Raw genomic sequence first — 15,046 nt, 5'->3', positions numbered from 1 at the left:
GTCACCAGGTTATAAATGTGTTTTGGGGCAGTGTACTGTGTCCAAAGCTTCTTTCAAAGATTCAAGTTTGTGGAGTTTTCTGCCATTGTACAAAGCTGTAACACTTATGAGATCACCTTCAAATTGTTCTGGACATAGAACTTCACATAAGTAAAGGAATATAAGTCACTACCTCCATTTTCTATGCTGACCTTGAACAATTCAGATGTTTGGCTCAGCAGAAACCGCCTGTGCTTCCCCTTTGCCATCCTAATCATGAAATAATTCTGAAGTGTCTTTGAAAAACAGAAAATGCTAGATCATAGATCTAACAAATAAGATTGACATATACAGTATGAAAACTCAGATCTCATTCTACCTGGGGGTGCTGGGCTAAGTGAATACAGGCTTAAGTTATAGGGATGCAGGACAGAGAAAAAACCGCTCCTTGCCTAACAGCTCACTTAACTCGGAGCTATCCTTGTGGGCAGGATTAAGTATTTGGCTCTAAGAAGAATCTATATGAAACTGCACAGCCCCCAGGTGAAAGAACTGTGGTTGTTTCTGACAAACAATGCTCTGCTTCTGTTGTCAAAACCCTTCACGTTTTTACAAACACACAATAAAACACAATCAAATGAGGGCTTGGAAGAACCCTCTACGCAAACTGTCTGGTACATACAAACACACCTATATCCTCCCAACAGTTTCTAGCTGCAGGTCTGAGTAACAACTAATTTGAACAAATCAAAAGTATACCCCTCCTGCAAGCAAACATTAACAAGATGACTTTTGCTGACGAGAACGTTAATGGCATTGGCAAAGGAAACCTTTCTCCACTCTGTAGAACAACAAAGGGCCAAGCACACACTCTAGTTCTGCCCCTTTCTCTCTGCATCAGCAGCACCACGAGTTTCTAGATGATGCCAGGCTCTGGGGTCCTGCTGGACCAGCCTGCCCAGTGACAACAGGAGGTGTGACAGAAACACGTGAAAACAAGAAAGGAAGAGACAACAGCATTGTAGTTTGTTAGTGCTGAAGGTGGAATTAAACTCAGGGACAGTGAAACTAACACACCATAAAGTTTCTGCACAAAACTTAACTTGCAAAAGGCAGCTTTCTTATAGTATTTCTATCAATATTAAGATTTAACTTTTAGACTGTTGCTTAAAAAAAGAGCATTGCTACTCACCGCCACTTGTGCAGAATCCATGAACCTTAATCCAAAGTAGTCACTTTCTATAAGGTCCAGATGATACATGATCTGTTCAAACAGCAGCTGGCCTTTGGCTTTTTTCTGAAAATATAAAAGGTTTCAGTACTCGTCAGGTAGGTTTATTGTGGTATACACCTTCTTCTAGATATACTTTCTATTCTAATTCCAGTAGTAGGAGAATCACAAAATTTAGCTTCTGAAAATACAATATGGACCTTTTTTCCCCCTCATAATTTTTGATGGCTGTTTTTCTTAAAGGCAAATGTACACCCCACAGGAAGCACAACAGTGTTAAAATACCATTTTATCATTTTCCCTCTTAGGATCTCCTTACTCACTGAAATTCAACAGAACTGGAAACACTGCTAGTACAATTGCAATAACTAATGCACTGGAAAATTTTCAGAGCCAAGTACAGCAAATTGCTTATGAATTTACTACTGTTTGATATCTAGGCAATTCACCAGTTTTGAAGCAGGTAGCAAAGCCTATTGAATTAGGATATAGCATTCCATTAGCAAGTGCTTTTAACAGCTACCAGGAAATAGTTTGGGGCAAGCAACTTGAACAAATAGTACTTAGATAACACATTTACAAAACTAAGTTCATAAAACTCACTTCTAGGTGCAAAAGCCACCACATATGCTCATACATAATTTATGAAAAAACTTAGCCCTGACGCCCAAGGAAACATCATTTTTACAGTGATGATCTAAAAAATTAAGCAGTTCTTATTAAAGAGAAGGCATGTAAGTAGCACCGAGAAGTTTCTACACAGTATGCATTTTTCATGCTATGAACTCTTTTACAGCAATAAACAGAAAGAATAGTTTAACAGTTATACCTAAGATGCCTAAATGTAATAAAATACATTAATAAATTAGTAAGTTGGAGTACAAGTCATGGTGTTGAAAAGAAATATTTTTAAATGTAAAGAAATGCAGAAAGGATTTATGCTTACTCTGCAAGAAGCTTAAGGATTCCTTTATTTCCATAATGCTATCATCTTGCAATCTTTTTATCCTAATATTTATACATTCACAACTTGAGAAATGGGCTTACTTTCTAAGCATATTTTTAGTGAGCAACTAATTAATAGATTTAGTCCAACTCTCAAAATTCTGGGTCAGCCAAATTCATATTCTCAGAAATAATCAGGTTTAATCAGCAAGTAATATCTAAGTAAGTAAAGTTGCATGTGTAATTTTTGCCACCTTCCTCTACCCTGATCTTCAAACATTTTATATTTAACTTTGCAATCCTAATCACTGGTTTACTTCATGCCTCACTTAAATCCAACATGATATATCACAGTTCAAAGCAAAATATAAAAACAAGTCTGTAAACTGAGCCTGCCTAAGTAAGTTCTCACACAGTTATTTATTTCCAAGTATTGGGGAGAACAGGGGGAATAGAAAGGAAGCATACACACAGAACCCAGAAACATTGTGCAATGAAAATACTGAGATCTTGGCCTAATCAAATTTGTTCAGGGCAAGTTTTTTCTGTTCACCTAAGGAAAAAAGTACTTTTCAGGCAATAACAGATTAATTAAACACCAGCAAGAGTCTCCTAAAAGAAGCCCTAAGGTAAACCATATATATATGTAAATCCACGCTTTTCTTCCACTATTTGAGTCTGTTGCCTGTCTTTACAGACCAAGACATTGAACTGTTCATATTTTTCCTCAGCATAGGGTATCTTCTGCTTAAACAAGAATAGATACTAATACAAATGAAATAAATTCAGAGCTTGCCACAGTAACACTAGAAAAACACTGTTCTGCATGAAGCTCTCTGCAGCTTGTCTAAAACCCGTGGAAAATCTGCTCTTATTGAGCAGAATGTTTTAGATCCTTCTCAATTCCTCAACAGGTCATCTTTTAAAACTGTAATTAACCAGCTATCTCAGCCAAATTCCCTGTTGGTGACAGGAGCACTTTGACTCAAGCCTGGAATACTGCACATACTATCTCAGACTACCAACAACTAGAACCAAATTTCTGTAGCATCAAGTTAGTTTCACAGTGTGTTCACCATTTTGGTCATCTCAGCAGAGGACTCGAAGATTAAGTGGATCCTGAATAACTAATGTGGGAGAAAGTCCCTGAAGAAGCAGTGCATCGGCTGTGGAAAGATTTGCAAGGCTACTTGTTTTCTGACTTAAATCACCAGGGCTGTCAACATGGAGTTCATTATGTACTACTCTGCATGTGAACTAAATCATCACCAACTGTATTTGGTGCAAGTCAGCAAAAGTGTCACACATTCTTTACTTACTGCAGTCTCTCCTCCTTATATTTAAACAAACGGCAGGCAAAAATATTATTGCTTTGTAACCAGTCAATTTTTAGGAATCAAAATTAGTTTCTTTGTATTCGATGAAACTGCGACATCAAGTGTTTTTAAAAAGCTACACTACAAAAAGATACATTTTCTTGTGAAAAATCGTCCTAATTTTTAAAGGCAATATTCCATTTAAGTGACACTGTTATCCTGCCGCTAACCCCACGTGCTTCCCCTCCCCCCCCTTTCTTTTCCTTGCAGCACAGCTCAGGTTACTCTCAAAGGACAAATATTTTCAAACTGCTTAATGGTTACCGATGAACTATTAACGACTCCACTCACAAACAGTCCAGTCAGTGGCTGGTCCTCCCTTCTGGGCACAGATTAAACTCCTCACGGATTTACAATTCAGTAAAACCTGACTATTTGATTTACACGCTTTGCTATTCTCTGTAGGAAGCAACAGCAACCACTTCACAACAACAGGAAAACTTCAATAAAATATATCATATATATATATATATATATATAAGGCTATATATCTAGTGGTTTTGCCACACTGTGGAATGAGATAAAAGCATCTTCTGATTACTTTGGTATGAATCGCATGGCCCCCGCCCCCCTTTCCCGAATGAAAGGGATGCTCCCAACTATGTCCTAATGACACCTCCTGCTGTTCTTAATAACTGCAATTGCTGGCTGAGTAGGTGTTACAAAGGCCGGGCTTAACCCCGGTAACTCAGCACCGAGGTTGGGTGTTCACCTCGGAGTGCTGGTTTGTCCCTTCGTTGCCGGGATAAGGTGATTTGGAGACATCCACCTCGACTCAGGCACCTCAGTCACTGCCTAAAACTTGAAGAGCAGGATTTATACCCTCCTCTCACAACCTGCCTCACTGACGTAAGAGCCATTTTCAGCACTAGAGCAGCCAATACAGACCACCACTGGTGAAGGAACACGGGCTTACAGCAGCTGGGCATGAGAGCTTGTGCTGGGTGGGCACCAGCTGAATAGCTCACTTCTTAAGGTTTTTATTAGGTTTTTAATCACAGAGAACTCTTTTTTTCTAAAACTTGAAAAACAACAACAACAAACCAACCAAAACGCCCACCTAATTAATTTACTAATGCTTATCAGAAAAGGATTTTCTCCTACTTATTTCTTTTCTTTGTGAAGAAATGGAAGTCCCTATATAAGACAAACTCTGAAAAAAAGAGATCAATAGGCATTACCTTCATGGTGACTTAGTATCCCTTGTGGTTTTGGAGCATTCTTTTCATTCAGAAGATTTCTTTAAATGATTAAGTTAACATTTCTTATTAACAGTAGTAGCCATTGCATCCAGTAGCTGTAGAATAGCAAAACCCTCCCTTCCTAGTTTTTGTCAACTTATCAGGAGGGTTACCATTCATATGCATACCAGTTTCCTTAGAAATACACTGTTTACACACACCCGGGGCAGAGATGGATCCCCACTCAGAATTTACAGCTTCCCAGTTGCTAGGATGTCACCTACGCATGTTTGCAGACCAGAGCAGTGCGGAAGCAGCAGATGAGCCTCTCCACTTTTTAAATGAAGTAAATCCCCTTCTCCCAAACAACGTTTCGAAAAAAAAAAGACATGAGAAAGCTCCAACAGTGAGCTTTAAAGGAAAAAGATTTCATCTCAATATCATGCAAACGGTGTCTATAGTTAACACCATTAAGGTTTGCTGGAGAACTGGAGGGTCAAAATCCCTTATCTTTACAAAGGCAGTGTTAGAAGTACATATTATTTGTATCACCCTGATCTTCTTAGGGCTTTAAGCACTGACCTACAAATGGAGCTGCTCCTCTCCTCAAACTCCAAGCACTAGTCTTTCAAATAACTTTTCCAAACTCCCCAGCCAATTTTCTCCTTCATCTAAAGATGCCACTGGCAGCAAAACACCAGTTCTGCTTCTCTCTCTGGTTTATCTCCCATCTTTGACCACATGTGCCATATACTCTTGTGAATATAAAGCCTTGCAGCCTGAAGGCTGCAGAGAATTTCTACCTCCAGAGACACAGCTTATCAATTCTTCTGTTTACTCAACGTCTCACAAATACAGAAAGATAATCATTTGTGATTAAACATTTTATTCTGTTATTCTCTGGAGAAAGAAAAAGGCATTTCTCAAAAATCTTTATAAAGAATTGATTTCAATACCCATCATTACTGTACATTTATTAGAGTGCTATGTAGAAGGATTTTAATGTACTGTGCTCAGCCTTATTGAACCTATTACATAAAAAGACAAAGACTCAAAACATTCATACTTGTCAGTTTGTTTTGTGGAAGTCTCTGTTTCATCTCCCTGAAAGTTTATATCTCCCAGCTGATTTACCCCATTTTTGAATTCTTTCTGATACAGAATATACCCGAACTGCTTGTCCAGCATGAAGGTTTAAATGCCTCCCTGCAGTATATTCTCAAACATTTCAGTTTTATTTGGTGTTCCACCTGCAGGTTTCTCAGGAGCACTCTGATTAAGAGCATTCCAGAGTCTCAAGTCCTTGAGCTCTTTTGCAGGGGCAATTTAGCAGGAAAGCAGGGCTTCAGACAAAATTCACTGTTACACTGTGAGTTAAGAATGCTGAACCTTGAGGCAACTACACTGGCCTGCAGCACCATCCCCAGAAACACTCTGGCAGCACACTGCAGGCCAAACGATTCACTCTGGTAGCAACTAAAGCTCGCTTCCAGCTGCTCCCTTCCTCCCTTTCCAACCGTGCCAGGGTTAGAGCATCTGCCAGGGCTAGAGCATCGCAGCAAAGCTGAAATGCTCACCTGCCACTAACCCCAAATGCCTGGACTCCCAGCAGGACCCGGGGCAGGCAGCCTGTGACTCTGCAGCTGCTCACATGTGCTCAAACAACTCAGCGTGTCCTGCCTATGTCTTACACTCAGTCTCACTGTGCATTTAAATCTGGCAGCCCAGGAAGCAAGGGATCACCCTGCACTACAGCTGGAGCCCCTCACAGCACACAGATGGCACCTCTGCTTCAGAACACTCCGCTCAGGACTGATTTGTCCAGGTTCGGTTCCCTAAAGGCCTTTCAGTAGTTTAAGCAAACCCTCAAAAGCACATCAATAGTTTCAGACAAAAGACCACATGGGAAAAAAGTTTTAATCCAAAGCTTTATAGCCTTAACACACACATAGGGGCATGTTCAAATATTTGTGTCCTTACTACGTCTGTCTGCTGAGCTTTATTTTGAAAACTTAAAAGCCACCCTTGAACACACAGAGTACTCATTTTATTTGATGACTGATTTTCTAACATTTTTAGCAGTATTAGATTTTCTTGTTAATCAGCATCTGTGCCACAAACAGCATTATGTATTTCATATTTACAGCTTCAAATATTCATCAAGTGGTCATAAGTATTCAAAAAGCTCTTTAGAAAAACAGAGTGGATTACTGAGTAAAATCAAGTATCATAATACATCTCTGATCTTGTAGTCAGATCAACACAGATCATCTCTCTCCAAACAAAAAGCCATTGGCACTCATTAATTGTTTTTGCATCCCAGATAGATTTCTTTTTTTAAAATAATCACTACAAATACAGACCTTTTTTATCTATTGCATACTCCACAACTCTAAACAGCTCATCTCCACTCTTCCAGAGAGCTCTTGGATTGGTTTGTACAAGACCTTGTTTTAATGATACTTCATTATAATAAGGACAAAAACATCTCGTTTTGCAATCTCCATATCAAATTTCACGCATGCATAAGTAAGGAATATTCCAAGATGAAAAGCTACTCAGGGAGCATCCATTCTCATAATTTGTGTCTTTCATCTTAAACCACTAAGAAGCTTTTACCTAAAACTTAGGTTGCACTTGCAGAAACTGGAATACAATTAACATTCTATTATCCATGAGAAGATTATGTAAATTGTGGGTTAAGCAGGGTCAGCTTCTTTTACCGAAACACCCCTGGCTTCCACAAAGTACAGTGCTGCTTCTGTAAGACCCTGTACTTACTATCTGTCACTATCGTAAGGCTGACCTTACGCAAGCAATCCACTAATTTTAAAAAAGGTGCATATTCCAAGTGTATGTATTTATTTATGTTACCTTTTCTCCCCTCTATCTACGTTATCTTTTCCCTCTCCAAATTAGTGTTATGAATAGCATAGAATTGACTATCTCTACAACAAATACTCAGTCTTAAGATATTTTGATTTAAAAATCCTCTGGAGATCTCTAGTACTCAAAACAGAACTTTATTTGAAATTCTTAACAAACATTTTTGTTCCCAAGTATTTCACAAGCTGTCAGTGACCCCAGTGAAAAACAGCTTTCAAGGAAAAACACTGCTACGAGCTTCCCCCCTAACCTGTCTTTCCCCACAAACCATGACCACCAGAATAACAAGTATTCCAGAGGTTGAGGGGTTTCCCTGGGAGACCAGAGTGGTATGACTAAGCTGATGGACTCTTCAGGTGGCAAACCAGGGCTGTCCATGGCTTTTGAGTTTTGGGAATTCTGGAGGTTCAGTGGGGAAAGATGAGTTTAGTTTCACATGGGAACAGGATTAACAGTAAGATAAGGGATGTCAGCAAATGAGTTCTTGTCCTCTCACCACTCATATCACTCAGCAAACATTCCACCCAAGGATCTTAAAAAATTGGAAGAAAAAGCATAACCCAACTTTTATCCAAGTTGAACAAGGCAAATTAACAGTAAAGCAGAATGTATAATGAACATCAACAGCAGCAGTTACAACCAGCATCTATTGTATACAACCTTTTCTAAATTAACAAAATAATAAGCTTCTTAGTGTTTCACTAAGCAGATAAGTCTGTCAAAATCACTGAATGCATTTGGACAAACATAAAGCTTCAAAAGAGTGGTAACAGATGAGGAAAATTACCAGGTCAAAACACAAATTTACATCTGAGAGGAAGGTGTGGGAAAAAACCTGACACCTTTCGATCTGCCCCAAAAGAACACTGATAACTCGTGTGAAGTTCATGCCTCCCACTTTGAACATACCAAAGTGTCAGTAAATAGTATACATGACACTGATATTCTTCAGTCTTTGACACGGCTATGAAATGAGTAGATTCTTAAAAAGAACCCAGTCTATGCGTTGTGTACAACTGTGGCTTTGATGAACGGTTCAAGTCAGGCAGTTTTGTAATTAAAAACAACAGAAGAAATAGAAAAGCAGACAGATTAAGTGGCTTGACAGACACCAGAGATAAGATCAGTGGACAAAAAGCAGAGTTACTGCTCAAATCCTGGCTCAGCGTTTAATAAATTAAATCTCAATTGCATCCTTTACAATGTGTCCCTTCTGTCTCATTGTCAATATTCGTAAATCATCAGTCTTTGGTGCTTAAAAACTCTGAAGTGTGTTTGGCTTAAGTGTTCCTTGTGGTTGGGTTCTTTTTCCTTGTCTTTTTTTTTTTTCTAATTTAAACAGAAATTCAGCAATCTCAGATTCAATCATATGAATTGAATACTCTTCTCAGTAGCAAATTGACTGTAAGGATACAGCTCAAGAGCATTTTAAGCAATCTTAAGCCTGGTATCACCTCTAAATGCTTCTTCACCACATTTGGGGAGGCACATGGGGAACCAGATTGCAGAATCACTCCAGCTGGAAACTAACATAACAAAATTATACCGATTATTTTCAGCCACAGCATTTTCTTGACTTAGCTTACTGCCTGGCTGCCAAAAAACTGTTTCTTCTGCCAAGGGGTACGTGAAAACAAGGACAAACGCAATAACGAAAGCAACATCTTTTCTTCCTGTGGCAGCAACAACTTATGCCACTGTAAAGTATTTGTGTAGCCATGGATTTAAAAAGGTATGGCATTCATTCCTGCCAAGGCAACTCTTTCCCTGGCTGTGAACTAACCTGTTTGCTAAGTGACTCATTCTTAGGAAAAACTCTGTTATTTATTTTTTTTAATAAAACAACTTCACAGCACTTAGGTAGACAATGGGAGCATGCACAACTGAACTGGCAGACCAGAAAGCACCTCTTTGAGATAAAGAGCTCATTTTAAGGCAAATCTACTGCCCTCAAAGTAGCAGAACCAGTCTTGGAAAAGGTCATAATTCAAAGAGGACAAAGATTCCAAAAGAAAGTTTTTTTAAAAGAAAAAATATATATACATGTGTATTTTTAATTTAAGCTTTAGATTTTGGAAAGCAATGTTGTTTTGCCAAGATTTTGTACCCCACACTTCATCCCCTGTTCCCCTACCTTTTCCTGCTTTCCTCTTTAAGAGTCAACCCCAAAATATGAACGATGCAAGTGGAGAAACAAGAGTAAACACTTTAAGGAATCTGAAATTAAACATTTAATCTACTTTTATTTTAATCACCAAAGAAACTGGTACATATCAGTCACTGACGATGCACTGCAACTACAGCATCTGGCTACATTGATTCAGCATATTTGGTACTGTTACTCATAACTTAGATTTCCACAGTCAAGGCTTTATATTGGTGTATAAAAGAAAAAGCAAAAGTGAAAAAAGTTTCCTGTAGAAATAAATAGTTACTATTGCACCTTGGTCTATATTTTATAGTCCAGGTGGCAGGTCGTGACACCTCTTCGGGTTCAATTTGTGCTCCTCAAAGCCTTAGAAATGTTGTTAGAGCTGCCAGGAATTTGCCTACAGAGCCAACTCCAGCTCCAAAGATTACTGCTCTGATTATGTAAAGACACCAATTTAAACTTGAGTACTTTTTAAATGTTAACTCTTGCTATGAAGTGTTTGTGGGCATTCCTGGCCTCAAATCAAACATCCTAGGCACTAAGCACCACTGGATATGTTCATTACATTGCTTCAGAGATGTACAAATTAGTTTTACTGCCCTCTATAAACACCTATCTCTATAGTCATTTTGCAAATAAAGATGCCAAAGGGTTTCTCTAACTCTAGATTACTTGGGGTTCTGGATATCACAAGAGTAATTTCTGCTCACTACATCAAAAAGTTGACTTCCTCACACTACCAAAACACTCCAGAATTGCACTTAAATAGGAAAGAGAAGAAAGAAAAGCCATTTCAAGACTGCCCGTTCCACATGTTCTTTCTAGTCAGCAGTTCCAACACCAGCACCCCTGTGATTGCAGCCAAAATCCCACGGAACTAGTCAGGTCTCGCAGATCCAGAGTTTCCTAAGTTCCTAATGCTCAGCTCTTGGAGCTCAAAACAACTCGCTAACAACTATAACACATGGTAATGGAAAAACAGAGCACATGGCTTCTGTTGTTACTGTTCATCCTGTTGGCCAAAACCAGGTGTATAATTAGGTAAGCAGAACAGGCACGTGCATATTAAGGAAGCTTTAGAAATGTAAAATAGTGGCTAACACCTCACTCCCAATAAAACACTGTGCTATGAGACAATCCCTGCTTTATAATCTGCCCGGAGGAGGGGAAGGAAGTAGATTTTTTTCCTCTTCCCCTCCCCTCTCAAGTTAGAGTTAAAAACTGCATCCATCTCTGACACAGAACCAAGACAAACAAAAGCCACGCAGAAATTACTGCTCATACTTCTGCTCATCCCTGCCATTCAACAGTTACACCAAGAGATTTATCCTCCTTCTCAAGATAGACAGCTCACCAAAAAGAAAATCCAATTCATCCCACATGTTACCCTCTCTGAGTTAAGCCTTGGCACAACAACTACATTAACACACTAGAAAGCGTTCAAAGGCTCGAAGGCATCCAACAAAACACTCTAGTTTCAGTGAATGATAAGGTTAACTATTCTTTCAGCACCTTTTAACGACCAGTAACTTGGCGAACACCAAGCCTGCAATGGCAAACAGCTGTGCTGTTCGTGCAGACAGCAAACACCACAATCACACTGACACAAGCCAACTGTATTCAACAAACAAACTCGCATCACTCGTACCGGCAGGTCCACGCTGACGTCCGTCCCGTCCAGCAGCGCTACTCGGCAGGTGATGATGGATTTTGCATCCCCAGCCGCAGGGATGTGGGTGGCGGCCCTTTGGGCCTCCCTCAGCCGCTCCTTCTCCGCATGTTTCCGCATGGACCGCCGGCCCAGCGTGCGACGGAAAAAACTCAGCATCTTCGCTATGAAATCCAAGAGAGAAAGAGAACATGTTAGCTTTTTACAGGAAAAAAAAAATAGCCTGCATTAAAAGTTCTTAGAAAATACCAGACTTTTAATAAAGACGTGTCAGAGAGTCAAACAGATGTTCCACTCTGGTTTAAACACCCTCAGTCTTCGGCTACTTTTGAAAAACAAAACAAAAAAAACCCAAAAAACAACCCAGCTCAAACCTTTAGCGGTGGTTGGGTGATTCTCTCGGGACGATCTAAAAGTACTTTTAGAAGAAAAAGCAGCGATCGTGTAGATCTCCTGCAATTATCTGCGATCTTCCCCTAAAACAAACGCTCCCTCGCACTCCAGAGAGGCGGGGATGTTCCCTGAGAGCTGGAAAGCAACTGAGCCCTACATTCCACCGGCTACTTTCCTGGCTGACACACTCCACCTCTCATGGAAAACAAGCGATAAGCGACCCCTTCCCGCCCCGGAGCGGCGCGTGCAGTTTTTCCCACAGGGAAGGCTCTGTCAGGACCGACGAGCGCCTCTCGGGCACAGCCGTTCCCGTCCCGCCAGGGCTGCGACCGGCGCCGGGCTGGCCCCTCCGGGTCGGGCAAACAAACACCTGGAGCCCAGCGGAGACTCAGCGCCGACCCCGCGGGCGGACCCAGCCGGGACGCGGCCGCCCCTCAGCGCGGCCGCCGCCCCGCTCGGCTGCCCCTGCCCTTACATAACGCCCGCTCGGCGGCCCCGGGGGTCGGGCGGCCTCACCTGCCGAGCGGCCCCGCGGCGGGAGCGGCGCAGCCGGGGCGACGGGAGCGTCCCCGCGGCGGCTCCTCCAGGCCCCGGGGGCGGGCGGGGGGCGGCGAGGGAGCCCCGGGAGGGGCCGGGCCGCCGGACGTGGCGGAGCGACGTGGGAGGCCCTTAAACGGGCGGCGACGCGCCGGCCATTCCCTTCCGCTCCGCGCTCACTCACCTGACGGCTCCCGCGGCCGCGCTCGCCCGCTGAGCCGGGGCGCGGGGTTGGAGGCGGAGGGCGGCGGGGAGGGAAGGCGGCAGCCGGACGGGAGAGGGAACGCTATGCTTGCCGCCGCGCCGGGCGGCCATCGCCCCTTTAACGGGGCGGAGCCCGGTGGCGAAGGGGCTCCCCCTTCCCGTGCCAGGTGGTTTCGCCCGGCGGAGGGGCCGCCGCGGGGGGCGGGGGGCGCGGCGCGGACCACGTGCTGCGCCGGGGGGGGGAGCCTGGACCGGCCGGGAGCGGAGGGGCAGCGCCGGGAGCGGGGGCAGCCCGCCGGGAATTGAGGCTGGGGCACGCGTTTCGTTTCGAATTGTTTCGCTCAGTTTCTGTAGTTTTTACTAACGTGTCGTAGAGGTTTGGCTCCGCGGCTCGGCCAGGACTGTGACCAGCCCTCGGCTGCCCAGCGGGGACTGGAACCTTCAGGCAAACGCGCGCCTAAACCATTAAGTTTAGAAGAAAAGCGCCTCTTCAAACACTGCCTGCAAGGACAGCGGGAGCAGTGTATTAAATAAAGCAGAGCCGTCTACCAACGAACACTGTTACTACTTATACACTGAAACACACTGAGATTCGCGACTACAAAATGCAGTTTGTATTCTAAGGTCCTTCAAAAACACCAGCACAGCCTGTCTCCGTGATCCGCGGTACTTCTGCCACTTCTCTTACCTGTTACTCCAGTCCCGGGGACAAGCCCTGCTCCTTGGCAGCAATTACAAAGGGCTGGACCTCACTGTGTTTTTCTTAGTACATAAATATTTGTGTCCAAGCCAGTATTTGAGATCTCCAAATGGAAAACTTTAGGAAAGGCAATATAAACTCTGCGTGCATAGTGCCAGATAACAGTGACAAAGCTCTGAGTAAAGGAGCTCCAAATTCCTTAAAAATCCCAGGATAAATAACAGGCTGGGAAAGCAGAGACTTTGGCTAATGATAACACAGCATTTTCTACGCTCAGCTCTCAATCCCGGCCTGAGATAATCAGTCACTCACCTGCCATGCAGAGGAACTGGCATAACGAAACCCACATTAGGACCATGCCATGGCACAATCAGCTCCAGTTACCGTCATGTAAGCCGCTAAAATGGAGGAAAAAAAAGCTTCCAGGTAATTGCCCGCAATTTGCTGAGGAAGCAACAGGCTGATTTTCATGTTAAGTATCTGTGTTGACAACTGAGCAATCCTCCTGCTGCAAGCAGAAGCAAGGCAAACTTAGGGGAAAGGTGAGATTCAGGTTCGTGCCTGAATATTTATTCAAGAACATAAATCACAAAACAGGAGGAATTTAGATACTTTTTATCAGTCTTTTGCTTGCTCCTGGCAGTCTGTCATGAAATACATGTGGGAGCTTGCAATGAAGTTCCCAAAGAAGCCATACAAAATCTTACTGTATTTAATGTGGAAAAAAATAATTTATAATTTATCTGATGAATTCTCAGAGCAGATCAATTAACTGATCATTTGGATGTCAAGCTGCTTAGTTTGTAGTGGAAATTTGTGAGGTAAATACATAGGAGTCTCCGTGCTATTACATCTACACAAATTCAAATTTTCCTATTAGACAAAGAATTCTGGTGAAATCCCTGATTCTTGGAGGTTGTTCCTAAATTTTCTAACGACCTTCAACTATTTTCTCAATTTGAGCTTCTTTCACAAGCTCCCATGTTGCCACCAAGAACTCCCATTATTTCCTTCCTGTAGCTTCAGCCATACAAACTTCTGCTCATTTTTGTGCTTCATACTTCACATCAGCCTCTTGCTACTCTTCATGTAATTACAGTCTACTCCTTCCCCACTACTTGCTACTCAGATACAGTCCAAGTATATGCACATTCAGCTGTGGCATCTGTGATTTGTCTTCTATCCAGTCTTCCTATGCCAAGTTTAAACAAACCCCTTCCTACTGAATTTCTCTTTTCTGTTTTTCTCCTTGAAATTCTTTCCCATTAGTTTATCTTTTTGTACTTCAAACACCTTGTCCTCACTTTAAAGTCCTACATTAATCAGTGAAATTTAGAACACACAGCGATCTCTTAGATGCTCATCCTGAGATTTTTGTCTTGCCTTTTAAGTCCTCTCATCATCTTTTCCCACTTTTGCTTTGAACATCCCCCCAACTTTTTGGCAGCAAGTATTTCATCACAAGCTTCCATCTGGGATTTTTGTTCTTTGCATCAGCATTCCTCATTACCATCAATTTTGGGATCAGACTATAATCTCTATTGAACACTGTCTCCAAATCACTCACTGTATAAATGGTAATTAAAAACTTATTCTTCCATTAGAGAAAAACTTTCAGTATATAAATTCATGGGAAAAAATGTAGGTTGACACTGTAACCAAATAATTTAATTCCTGATAATTTAGCATCCTCTTCTAGTGCTCTATCCATAGGGATGTATTTATGTCATACAATGTCAAGAAGTAAAATACAATGTGAACATTATCTGGCATCAGACATGTATAAATGTAGC

The 15,046-nt window shown here is 42.0% G+C and overlaps 1 protein-coding gene across 4 annotated transcripts in view; it reads right to left on the bottom strand.

Moving 5' to 3' along the window:
• EPB41L5 (erythrocyte membrane protein band 4.1 like 5) overlaps positions 1-12,690 on the bottom strand; it is a 57,995-nt gene extending 45,305 nt beyond the window's left edge. For 2 of the 4 annotated variants that reach the window (XM_064661322.1, XM_064661325.1), the window contains exons 1-3: positions 12,329-12,467; positions 11,399-11,583; positions 1,172-1,276 (exon numbers count right to left, since the gene is read on the bottom strand). In XM_064661322.1, coding sequence (XP_064517392.1) covers positions 1,172-1,276; positions 11,399-11,578 — 285 coding nt within the window. In that variant the 5' untranslated portion in view covers positions 11,579-11,583; positions 12,329-12,467. Of the gene's footprint in view, positions 1-1,171; positions 1,277-11,398; positions 11,584-11,793; positions 12,108-12,328; positions 12,468-12,533 lie in introns of those variants that run through there. The other 2 variants (XM_064661323.1, XM_064661324.1) reach the window with 2 other exon arrangements.
• Positions 12,691-15,046: the final 2,356 nt, after the last annotated feature.

Source organism: Pseudopipra pipra, chromosome 7 (assembly GCF_036250125.1).
Source record: "Pseudopipra pipra isolate bDixPip1 chromosome 7, bDixPip1.hap1, whole genome shotgun sequence".
Taxonomy (NCBI): domain Eukaryota; kingdom Metazoa; phylum Chordata; class Aves; order Passeriformes; family Pipridae; genus Pseudopipra; species Pseudopipra pipra.
The sequence above is the reverse complement of the archived record's forward strand: the minus strand, read 5'-3'. Positions and strand labels throughout refer to the sequence as shown.